At 36.3% G+C, this 13,100-nt stretch overlaps 1 protein-coding gene across 1 annotated transcript in view; it reads right to left on the bottom strand.

The window, feature by feature from the left end:
• LOC150076513 (muscle calcium channel subunit alpha-1-like) overlaps nt 1-13,100 on the bottom strand; it is a 1,171,392-nt gene that overhangs the window by 499,159 nt on the left and 659,133 nt on the right. Inside the window, exons 23-24 of the mRNA XM_090387375.1 lie at nt 2,489-2,596; nt 1,651-1,703 (exon numbers count right to left, since the gene is read on the bottom strand). Coding sequence (XP_090243501.1) covers nt 1,651-1,703; nt 2,489-2,596 — 161 coding nt within the window. The remainder of the gene's footprint in view (nt 1-1,650; nt 1,704-2,488; nt 2,597-13,100) is intronic.

The following is a 13,100-nucleotide window of genomic DNA, read 5'->3' as shown; positions in this document are numbered from 1 at the left end:
AGAAATGGTGCAAGAATATTTGCTGATGCTAACGAGTCAGGTTAGGTGGGTTGGAAAACTCTTAGCTTGGGGGTACACAGACTAAAAGGTAACAGTGGCCGCAGGCAGAGGCAAAAGTGATTCTTGTACTGCTTCTATTAGAATGAGCAGCAGCATGGAAAGCAAGGCAATGGAGATTTCAGCTGCTATAATGTCACAAAATGCAGATTTGCCTAAAGGATCAACCTGGAATGTCCCATGATGGGCCTTCCATTTCCAAAGCCACCCTTTAGAAGCTTTAAACATGTCACAAATTCCATCAAGTAGCTTATGAAATATAAGTTCCTGTGCTTTCAAAATTAACCCATTTATCAGTACTCCTTCACAACATTTCTGTAGTAACCACTTGTATAAGCATTGGTCCACATCACTATTTGCACAAAGTCTAGTTTTCTTTCTTTGGAGGTCTACTTCACTTTCTACAGAGTCTATGAATTAACACAATTTTTCTTCCTCTTTCATCCAAGTGCTGATCATTCCTTCTGGAATTCCACACTTGCAAAGTATAATGCACTTTCTTTTGCCACTCTTAACTCTTTCAATAATCTTCAACTTTTTTTCAACTGTATAATTTTCTTTTATTGGCCAGTACTTCAGTTCTACTGATTTACTAATTTTGCTGTGTATTTATTTCTAATGCCCTAGAATCTACTGTTTTTTTGAGAAAACTAATTCAAAAACAAACTCTCCAGCTTATCACAGTGCCAAAGTGAAATCACTGACAAGTGATTTCTCCATAAATCACTTGTCAGTTCATGTATATTTTCTTCTAGTTGAAGAAAGGATGTCATGTACTGTTGTTTATAAAAATTTACTTTGTAACTAATGTAATGCACTTGATCAATTGTAGCCATATTCCCCTCCAGAGGTAGCTGTCTGTAATTTGAGCTGAACTGATACACTCCTTTATTGTATCTTTTGTTGTTTACAAAAAGTACTTTGTAAGAATACTGAATATATCAAAGTGAATATACAACCAATTTTTAGCGAATTTCTCCAAATGAAAATACACTATTGCATGTATACTTGATACAAGTATATACAGTATTCACTTTTTTCTGTTTACAATATGAAATTGTAAACTATCTTTGATCATACTGCTTTTTTTCATAATTCGTTTTGGAGGACATGATGATAACAGGGGTGCATATCTCATGAGTATTGGCTTGGCACACCCAGGGTCTTGAACTGAATATCATCATTCTTCTCTTTCTTGGTGATTTCCTTCTACTCTTCTCTCTCTCTCTCTCTCTCTCTCTCTCTCTCTCTCTCTCTCTCTCTCTCTCTCTCAGTGTAACTCAGAAATTTTTTTTGGCTGGTGCAGCAAAAGCTTCAGGCTTCCTTGTAACATAGGGCAAATAATAATACCCTGATATATATCCAAAACTGCAGTATGAAGAGGAATTTTATATTGAGGTTGCACTGTATTACTCTTTTAAAAAAATTATCCATTTTTCATTGAATGACTTAAGTTAAATGAAACTGTCAAAGAATTAATTCATAAATTTGAATTTTTAAAATTTGTATTGAATAAGATACAGTACTTCATGAATTAAAAATTAAGAGCACTAATGTAATTAATTACAGAACATATAATAATGAATTACTTACATGCAATCTTTTTCTGTAATTTTGGATCCATCATTGCATCTAAAAAATTTTCCCTATAGACAATAAATATTTATATTAGCTTTATGGAATCTGTTTATCCATCTGTCTGTATATGTATACTTCTCACTCACACAACATTCAAATTGAATTAAGAAAATGATTTGGTTGAAACAGCTGGAAAACAATATCAATGAAATGAAGTGTCAATTTAATTAATTTGAAATAAACTGAAGTATTTTTACCATGAAAGAATTTTGTTAAAAAATGTATTTATATTTTTTTATTATTCTAAGAAATAACACTATTGTTATTCATTTGCACTATCAGCACTAAATAGAATCTAAATTATTAATCATTAACATAAAGCAAATATAGTATCTACACAGAGAAAAGCAAACTTCATGCAAGTGACTGATAGATTAAAAAACTTAACTGAATAAATTGATTATTTTGAACATACAGTAAGTACAGTGCTAGCAATTACTAAAAACTAAAATAACAACTACAGCAGCAGAACTAAAATTGAATCAGTTTCAGCAAATTTTTTTATACAAATAAAGGCATCTTAACATTTAAATGGATAAAATCTACTGCACTAATGACTACTTGAACACATTGAGAAATGTAGAACTGGATGAGCCAGTGTGCAAGCATGTTACCTTGAAAAGTTGCACTCCAATCACAGCAAACATGAACTGAAGCAAGTAGGTGACCAACATGATGTTTCCTATCGTTTTGACGGCTACAATGACGCACTTGACTACGTACTAGAGGGTAAACAAGGGAGGTATTAAATATTAGAAAATCTGAAACACAAAGGTTAGAGCATGTGGCCTACCTTGAAAAGCTGAACTCCAATGACAGCAAACATGAAGTTTAGAAGAAACGTCACCAACATGATGTTGCCTATAGTTTTTATGGCTACAAAGACGCACTGGACTACATGCTAAATATAAACAAAATACAATACACACTGTCATTTTTGTACTTGATCACAAGATGATTTGGGAAGCAAGGAAAAATAAGGACCAAAGGAAGAGAATAGAGGGCATAAAAATCAGCAAAACAAAAGGAAAGAGAAGGGAGGAAGGAGGAGGATGGGACAGAAGTTTCACTTTGTAATCTAGTTTTTGTCACAGGCAAAGTTTTTGTTTTTGTTTTTGGTAGAAAACAGTTATTGTATAAATACTGGAAAAGAGGTCTGGCATTTTGTTTTCATGGATTTAAAAAAAAAAAAATTAAGGCTTTTAAACAGTAATTCATATTAACTAAAAGAAATTAAGGAAAGATGACTAATTTATTTAAAAGCATATAATATGTAATTATATTTTAAATCCAGTACTTCTTAAAATTATAACTGCTTATGATTCCACCCAACTCTAACTGCACATGATTCCACCTAACCAAATACACAAATGGAATTCATAATCATCAAATTAAGAGGTGATCTATATTAAACACAGTATATAATGTGGATTGCCATTCACATTATATATTGTGGATGGCTATCATCCACATTTAAATTATTAGACAATATATGATTTGGATTGTCAAACATTAATTAATGCGAATATGAATTATGTAAGAGATGATTGCTATTTTTCAGCATTAATATGTATTTTTTTGAAAATATAATCATTCAAAACTTAAGCTGTATATCTCTCTAAATGGTAAAATATATTGGAATTAATTAATAGCGAGAAATATCTGTAATAAGTATTAGCATTACTAGTGGTATATGATGCAAGAAAGAAAACTATTTATGATCAGCCGAAAACACACACACACTTCACATTTTCACCTATCCATTCCCTACAAAAGTTTGTCTAGTTCTTCATTAAATTTATTTACTCTATCAACCTCCACAATGACGTATGGCAGTTTGTTCCAACGATCAACCACTCGCTGGCTAAAAGCAAATTTCTTCACATCTATTCTGTAACCAACTTTTGTCAACTTCAATTTATGACCCCTAAAGTGCATAATCTGAGCAAGGGGAAGAATCCCATCAGCATTGAGCTTGCTCAAACTATTCAAAGCCTTAAACACCTGAATCAGATCACCTTGCAGGTGCTTAGTCTCCAGATGCTGCAATTTGCAGGACTAAAACTTTACCAGGAAGAGCAGGAAGAGCACCCTTTTGTTTCACTCACCAATCTTGTTGCACGTCTAAGTACTCGTTCCAGCAGCTTACATCCTTCCTAAAATGAGGCCTTCAGAGCTGTATGCAGTAAACTCAAGGTGTGGCCTGACCATTGTTTTATACAAAAGGATACTCACCTAATTATCCCTGCTAGAAAAATTCCTGCATATCATTGACAAACCCCATAAGATGCCCTGGTCACCTATCTGCACTGCTCAGAGAACTTTATATCTGACTGCACAACCTCAAGGTCTTTTTCATTCTCCACTAACCTGAGTGTAGTACCACACAGTCGGTACTCTGGGGTTACTGCAACTCATATGGAGTACTTTGCATTTGTCAATGTTAAACTTCAGATGTAACTTCTCAGCCCATCTGCCTAACTTTTATAGATTCTGTTTGCAGTAGCACACTGTCATTAACAATCCCTATCAACCCATGAAAACAACAGTGGGTGGCCCAACACCAAACCCTGGGGGAAATCCACTAATAACATTAGTTCAAAAAGGAAGCAGTGTCCATCGATTACCACACTCTGCCTTCTTCCTCTCCCATTCACCCATCCCTTTAATTATAACAGCAAATTGCCCTTAATGCCACACTACTCCAATTTGTATAGCAGTCTTTTATGTGCAACAGTATTAAAAGCTTTTCTGAAATCCAAGTATATGATATTAAAATTCTTTTTTGCATTCAGTTCCTTTGTGACTATTGTAATATCCAATTGAATTGGTTGGACAAGATTTCCCTTTAACAAACCAATGCTATGTCTGAACTATAACTGCAATCTTGTCCAGATGATCCTATGATATGATCACAAAAGGAACTGAATTATTTTCGCCTGAACAGAATTTAAAGAATTTAAACTAACAGGTCTGTAATTAGTCGTAATTACAGACTGGTTATCATCCTTTGATCCTCCATTTGTGAATTGGAGTTATATTTGCATACTCCAGTCCACAGGGACCTCCACTGAATCCAAGAATGCTCCAATAATTATGGCTAAGGGTTAGCTTACTTCCTTCACTGCCAGCCTTAATAAAATTGGAAAAATCCCATCCACCCCATGTGCCTTTCTTATGTTTTACTTAAACAATTTCTCTTCCACTTTCCTCTGAGATATTATAAAATCATTTAGCTCCCTTTCAGAGTGATAAACTTCTGGCATCCCCTTCCCTAAATAATTCTTCATGTGAATATAGATGCAAAATACTCATTCAGTTTGTCAACAACCTGAGCAGGGCTGTCAACAGCCAAACCATCGATATCGAGTGGACCAATTTTATTCATCCCACTCCTTCTAGTGTTTACATAAGGAAAGAAGCTTTTGCTGTTTTTCTTTGTATCCTTTGTCAAAGATTTCTCATAATCTGCCTTTGCTTGCCTGCCCTCCTTTGTGACTGAATTACAGACCAGCTTATATCTACCATAGGCTTCTGTGTCACCTGTTAATTTATATGTATCCCATGCATTTTTATTCTCTGCCACCTGTCTCATTAGTTTATCTGACATCCATATACTAGTGATCTGGTTATCAGCAGTGATTTTTCAAGAATTAAGAATCTGCAGGTAAAAGACCCAGGTGGCAGCAATCACGTGTACTAATGTGGAATTTAATTAAAGACTTGTCAAGGGTGAAGGAAAGGCTTTTTCTCATAAGGGTGGCTACAATGGTCTCAGGCAGTTTATAAATACTGCACAATGGTACCAACTGATGATGTTACCAACAGCAATTTCTAAATGGGAAGTATTCAGGGAATTAATCAAAGAAGCTACTAGGCTTTTCATACCAATGAAGATAAACTGTTCAAGACTTAGACATAATGGATGTTAGATAAAGTATTGAGACAAGTGGCAGAGGGAAAAAAAAGCAGCATGTATACCCTGTATGCATGAAAGATGTTTTATTTTATGTGAAAACATCCATGGTGTCACTATGAGCATGTAAACTTTGACAATTTAACGTTAGAATGGAAAAATCTTGTTGTTTACTGATGAACTCGTATAAAGAACCTTGCATGGTAAGTAAAGAATTACTCAATAACCTGGTCATTTTAGCTTGAAGTGCAAGAGTGGATATAGCATTTCTCAGTCCATGATAAAATTTATTTTCTCCATTTGCAGGTGTAAAGATCATTGATATTGGTAACTCAGGATAATGCAACATAAACTAGTTATTGTTCATGACATTTCTCATATTCATATTCGGAATCAAAAGTATTCATAAACTACGGAATCTAAAGCATTTTCCACTAATATCGGCTTGTGCCGATATTAGTGGAAAATGATTTTGTTTAGTCGAGATTGTTCCATTGTTATTCAACAAAACACTTGTAGTTCTTCTGATTGGTACGGCTTCCAAATCAATTTCTTGAGCCATAGCAAACCAACGAGCCTTCATCCTAGCAAGATGACCCACAGCAGGTGATCCTATAAATTTCAACCAAAGACATTTAATGGAATTAGCCTCTTCGTCATATTCAATGCATGCCAATTTCCCTAAAGCTCCGTTTTCCAGCCCATCGGACATGCTAATATTAGTAATTATCAAGTATGGTTTGCCAATAAGTAAATGTTGCTTTTAAATACTGACCAAGGTAAATACTAGGAAAGGAAAATTCTTCGGCATGTTGGTCAAAAAAGTAAACTTTGTGGAATATTTCATTCACCAGAAGCTATTTGTAAATATTTGCCATCGCTCCAGAAATGAGTTTGTTGTTGAGTGACTAAATTTTCTTCAATAGGCAGAGCTTCACTCATTTCGTCACATTCCAAGTTTTCATTGAAGAATGCTTCGTCAATCTTGATATCATACAGATGATACAAAGGAGTCATAAGTAGATACTTTAACCAAACCCATTAATTAACTTGATTTGTATTTTTTTACGTTTGACATGAATGTTAACGCAATATTGTCTTCTATTCTCCGAGGCAAATAATTGACCATTGAATTAACATTAACAGGAACATTTATAATTTGGCCCAAAATTCTGTATTGGCCGAAACCATGTCTTAGTCTTCTAATTTGCATGAATGGTATATGAGGAGAAATGAGCCCCTCTGTCACTAAATCCGATCGAGGCAGATGAGGTGAAATAGCAGGATAAATGAAACTGTTGCTCTTTGAAAATGTCGGAATGCAATAATTTTTGAGAGATGCTCGACAAGTATTACAAGCCTTCATAGTCATTAACATCTGCAGTTGGAAATTCTAGAAGTAATGGATAACTTCCTGGAGTGCATAATTTTACACCAGTTTCATACCATAATCAATCGCAGATATCACAAACAGCTCCAAATGTATTTTTCAAAAATTGTTGTTCAAATTCTTTATAGGAGTTAAGGTCATGTTCGGTGTTCTTGTAAATAATTTCATGCTCGATTACTGTTGAAACCTGTTGAAGATCTACAACATGTGATTGAGCTGAAATATGATTTTGTTTCTTTTTGGATGATGCAATCGAAGCTGGTTATTGCAGTATACTCTCTCTAGCCGATTCAGGAATCAACTGAAAATCCTGAAGTCATTCATTTAAGCTCAAATCTTCTGGTTCAAAATCTTCAGGAAGTTCTTGTATATAATTTCGTGATGTTGGCGGTGCAGCTTCTTGATGAGAAGTCGATGTAGAAGACTGATGTTGATCAAAACGAGCTGATATCATCATTCTTCTCTTTCTTGGTGGCTCATTTCCACTTCTCTCTCTCTCTCTCTCTCTCTCTCTCTGGGTGAGAGAGAGAGAGAGAGTGCTGCACCAGAAAAAATTTTTTTTGCTGATGCAGCATAAGCCTCAGGCTTCCTTGCACAATATGGCTAATAATAATAATGATAATAATCCCAGGGGCTCACATCTGATGACTTTGGGCTTGGTAAACCCAGGGTCCTGAGCTGGATATCATCATCCTTCCTCTCTCTCTCCCCCTCTCTCAGGGTAATTCAGGAAAGTTTTTTGGCTGGTGCAGCATAAGCCTCAGGCTTCCTTGCATCATATGGCTAATAATAATAATAAAAAAAAATCTCGAGAAGCAGATTTTATTAAACTCTGCATTTTTTTTCCCATTCTCTAATGAACTCGTTTTCCCATTCTCTATGTTTTTGAACTCGTTCTTTCGTCGATATGGGAGGCTTCTTTGGTGGCCTCGAAGCTTTTATTCTTACATACTTTTCTTGGTACCGGCCTCCGTAGCCGAGTGGGCAGGAGTGGGAGTGCAGTAGCACACGCTCTTTAAGTAGACCGGGGTTCAAGCCCCTGACTGCTGAATACGGTCGATCTGCCAACCCGCACTGGGCCAGCGGGGCAGATTATGGTCCATTTCCCTCAGCATGAATTGTTGAGGAGACTTCCATCCTGCAGTGGGTTGATAATGGCTGCACTTTACTTTTCTTGATTTTGCTCAACTGGAATTTTAGTCATTTTCGAAATACTCTTATAGGTTAAGTAAAATTAGATTTGGTATTTTTACAATTCAATAGTTAGCAAAATTCATGTGTACTTTAGTGTGACGTCATAACCAAAAACTACTGCAAGATGTGATTGTTATTTGTTCAAGTGATCATTTTATCATTGCATTCTTGAATTAAAACCATTTAAATTTTTAAATGGTTTATTTAATCAAAACTTACTTATGCTACTTATAAGGTTGACATTTGATCAAAATCTTGATAAGTAGATTTTATTTAAGTCTACATTTTTTTGTTCTCTATGTTTTTGAACTTGTTCCTTTTCTACACGAGAGGCTTCTTTGGTGACTTCGAAGCTTTTATTTTTGCATAATATTACCATCCACTGCTTACTCTACCAAATCAACATTAGTGACTTATTAGCATCGTTAGCAGCATTTAGGAAGTGACATTATTTGTGTCATATTTAAATCTAACATCACCTAATACGAAGTGATGTCAATTGTGTCATTTCCATAAGAAAATTTTGTTACCAATTGGTTTTACTTCATACCACTATAGATATTTTCACATTAAAAATGCATATAAATTATCAGGTTATATAGAAGCCTATAGCAGACACAAATTAGTCTGTAATCAAGTCACAAAAGAGGTTAGCGAGGACAAATTATGAGTTGACTCTGTCAAAGAATGCAGAGAAAAACTCCAAAAATTCCCTCTTTATATTAACACTAGAAGGAAGGAGTTGAATCAGATTGGGCCTTGAGGTCAATGGGTTAATTGGTGATGACCCTGATCAGGCTGCAGACAAACTGAATAGGAGTTTTGTACGTACATTCACACATGATGAATTTTAAGGAAGGGGATACAAGATCATCAAACTCTAACAAGGAGCAATGATTTTGTGATATCTGAAAGGACAGTGGAGGAGAAATTGTTGAAGATGGATATAAAAAATGCACCTGGATTGGGTGTAATATATTCAATTATATTAAGGGAGGCAGAAGGAGGTAAGCAAACCCTTAGCCAAAATTATCACAGCATCCTTGGATCCGTAAAGTCCCTATGGAATGGATAAGGGTGTGAATGTATCCCCAATTCATAAAGGGGATCAAAGGTGACATGAGTAATTACAGACTTGTAAGCTTAACATCTGTTCCACGGGAAAATAATGAAGTCACAGGACTATCTGGACAGGAATGCAATTATACTGCAGTAACAGCATGGATTTGTTAAGGGGCGGTCTTGTCTAACCAATCTGATAGGTTACTATAATGCAGTGACCAAGGAACTGAATGGAAAAATAATTCTGATATTATATACATGCATTTCAGAAAGGCATTTGATACTGTTGCACATAAAAGACTGCTGTACCAACTGGAGCAATGTGGCATTAAGGGAAAGTTACTGCTATGGATAAGGGAAGAAGATAAGAAGGATTAAGTGGAAGAAGACAAAGAGTGGTTACCAATGGGCACTGCTCTTCATGGACTGCTGTTATTAGTGGAGATCCCAAGGGTTCAGTGGTGAGTTCATTGTTGTTTTCAATATTTGTCAATGATAATGATGAAGGTATATCAAGGTATGTCAATGACAATGATGAAGGTATAACTAAGTTTGCAGATGATAAAAAGGTTGGCAGGGTGGTTAACGACAGTCATCAGGGTGAACCAATGCAACAAGATCTAAGAAAATTGAGTTGATGGGCTGAAAAATGCCAATTGAAATTTAACATTGACAAATGTGGTTACCGCATATGCAGTAACTGCAGAGTAACTTATCAACTGTGTGGGACTACAAATGGTGGTGGAGAATGTAAAAGACCTCGGGGTAATTGTATTGTCAGACATTAAATTCTCTCAGCAGTGCAGTCACGCTGCCAGGAGAGCTTTTGGGATTTTGTCAATGATATACAGAAACTTTGCTAGCAGGAATAAGGAGGTGATTATCCCTTTGTACGATGAAATACTGCATCTGCATCTTGGATACAGTATACAAGTTGGGAAGCCTCACCTTAGGAAAGGAAGGATGTAGATCTGCTGGAATGGGTGCAGAGAATGTGAAGGGAACAAATGGGTGTTCTTATCTAATGAACTTATCTTATCTAAATATCTTATCTAAAAAGGCTTCAGATCTGAAAATTGCAGTGTCTCAAGACTAGGCACCTGTGGGGAGATCTGATTGGGATGTTTAAAACCTTGAATAGATTGAGTAAGATAAATGTTAATGGCATTCTTCCACTTGTTGAGACTAAACACAATGAGGGGAATAAATTTAAGTCAAGGAAAGGTGGTTGCGAGAGAGAGATATGCGGAAGTTCTGTTCTAGGAAAATTAATGGAGGCACTGGTTAAAGAAGCACTGCAGGATCATTTAGACAAGACTTCAGTTATAGCTCGGACACAGCATGGTTTTATTAAGGGGAAGTCTTGCCTGACCAATTTGATTGGATATTATGATGCAGTCACAAAAGAACTGGATGCAGGGAATAGCTTTGATATTATATACTTGGATCTTAGAAAGGCTTTTGATACTGTTGCACATGGAAGACTGCTACACAAATTGGAGCAGTGTGACATTGGAGGCAAATTTGGATAAAGGGGTGGTTGAGGGGGAGAAGGCAGAGAGTGGTAATCAATGGACACTGCTCATCGTGGACTAATGTTATTAGTGGAGTCCCTCAGGGTTCAGTGTTGGGTCCATTATTGTTTTCTGTATTTATAAATGATATTGATGATGGTATATCAAGCTTAATGTCCAAGTTTGCAGACGATACAAAGGTTGGCAGGGTTGTCAAGGACACTACTGACACTATGTTGCTGCAACAGGATCTGGAAAGGTTGAGCAGATGGGCTGAGAGGTGGCAAATGAAGTTTAACATTGATAAATGTAAAGTACTACACATGGGAAACAGCAACCCCAGAGCAACGTATCAACTCTGTGGTACTACACTGACAGTGGTAGAGAATGAAAGGGACTTGGGGGTGGTTGTGCAGGCAGATATGAAGTTCTCTGAGCAGTGCAGACGGGCTGCAAGAGTAGCTCATGGAGTATTGTCAATGATATACAGGAATTTTTCCAGCAGGGATAAGGAGGTGATTATTCCCTTGTATAAGGCAATGGTCAGGCCACACCTAGAGTACTGTATACAGGTCTGGAGGCCTCATTTCAAGAAGGATGTAGAGCTGCTGGAACGAGTACAGAGAAGGGCAACAAGATTAGTGAATGGAACAATGGGGTGCTCTTACGAAGAAAGGCTTAAGTTTTGCAAATTACAGTGTCTGGAGACTAGGCACCAGCGAGGTAATCTGATAGAGGTGTATAAAGCCTTGAATGGTTTGAGCATGCTCAATGCTGATGGGATTCTTCCTCTAGCTCAGAATAATCACCTGAGAGGGCATAAATTCAAATTGAGGAAAGACAGATGTAGGACAGACGTGTAGAAATTTGCCTTTAGCCAGCGGGTGGTTGGTTGGTGGAACAGACTTCCATCCCTTGTAGTGGAGGTTGATAGCCTAAATAAGTTTAAGGCTCAGCTGGACAGGTATTTTGAACGAACAGAGAGGTGAAGTGGAAGTGTTTTTTTGTTTTTTTTTTTGGCTGATGCTGCATAAGCTTGCTTTCTTGCATCAAATGCCTCTACTAATGCTAATGCTAAAGTTTGCCATCATCTAGCAGGTAGATGATTGTAAGAACAGGCTTCCATCTGTTGTTCTGGAAATGGGCAGATTTAATAAATTCATTGAAGAGCAAGACAAATTCTTGGAAGGTATGGATGAGCGAACTGTGCAGATTTTTTTTTTGCTGATGCTATATAAGGTTGCTTTCTTGCATCATTTGCCATTACTATTACTACTAATGCACCCACACACTGAATATCCAATGATTTTTAATGTCCCCTGGACTTTAAAAAGATTCAATGCTTATAAGCAAATTATGGAATTATAAAATAAAAAAAAGGTTGTTCCCTCAAATTTCCCAGGTTAAGCCATTCATTTTTTGTAATTTCTTATTAACTTCTAAAATCTAAAGCTTAGAGCAGAAATCATGTTTGAAATACTGAATATTGAATTGAATTGAATACTGAATACTTGTGCTCTAGCAAGACTTTTGTGGATAATTGTTTTGTGCAGCAGCATGTTCAAGAGTCAACCAGGAGTAATATTCATGATCTGATTATCAACAGTGATTATTCATGCATGAAGAATCTGCAGATAACGGAACCACTTGGTGGCAGTGATCACAGTGTGCTGATGTGGGATTTACTTAAAGATGTAACTACCATCTTTAAATAAAGGGCAGGGTTTTTGCTTTCGTAAAGCCTACTACAGTGGTCGCAGAGTTTTTTTGGGTTCTATACAGTGGTGCCAACTGATGATGTTACCAACAGCAAATTCTAAATGGGAGCATTCAAGGAATTAATCTTGAAAGCTACTAGGTTTTTCACACCAACTAAGAAATATTTAAGGTTTAGACATAAATGGATGAAAAAAGATCTATTGAGACTCCAGGAAATGAAGAAAAATGCATGGGGTGGATATAAATTATCAGTGACAGAAATATACAGAGATATAAGGTGTAATCTTGTAAATATACAGAGATATAAGGTCTGTAATCAAGCCTCAAAGGAGGTTAGGCAAGAACATGCTGATTACAAGAAATCTCTGACAAAGGATGCAAAGAAAAACAGGAAAGACTTCTTTCCTTATGAAAACTCTAGAAGGAAGTGGATGAATCAGATTGGTCCACTTGATATCAATGGTTTGACAGCTGATGATCCTATTCAGGTAGCTGACAAACTGAATGAGTATTTTGCATCTACATTCACACATGAGGAATTCTGTACTGAAGTGGAGGCCAGAAGCTTAACAAACTCCAACAGGGAGCTAAATGATTTTGTAATGACTGA

Source organism: Mastigoproctus giganteus, chromosome 13 (assembly GCF_048544385.1).
Source record: "Mastigoproctus giganteus isolate SK-2022 chromosome 13, ASM4854438v1, whole genome shotgun sequence".
In the NCBI taxonomy this organism is placed as follows: domain Eukaryota; kingdom Metazoa; phylum Arthropoda; class Arachnida; order Uropygi; family Thelyphonidae; genus Mastigoproctus; species Mastigoproctus giganteus.
This window is presented reverse-complemented; position numbering and strand designations above follow the sequence as displayed.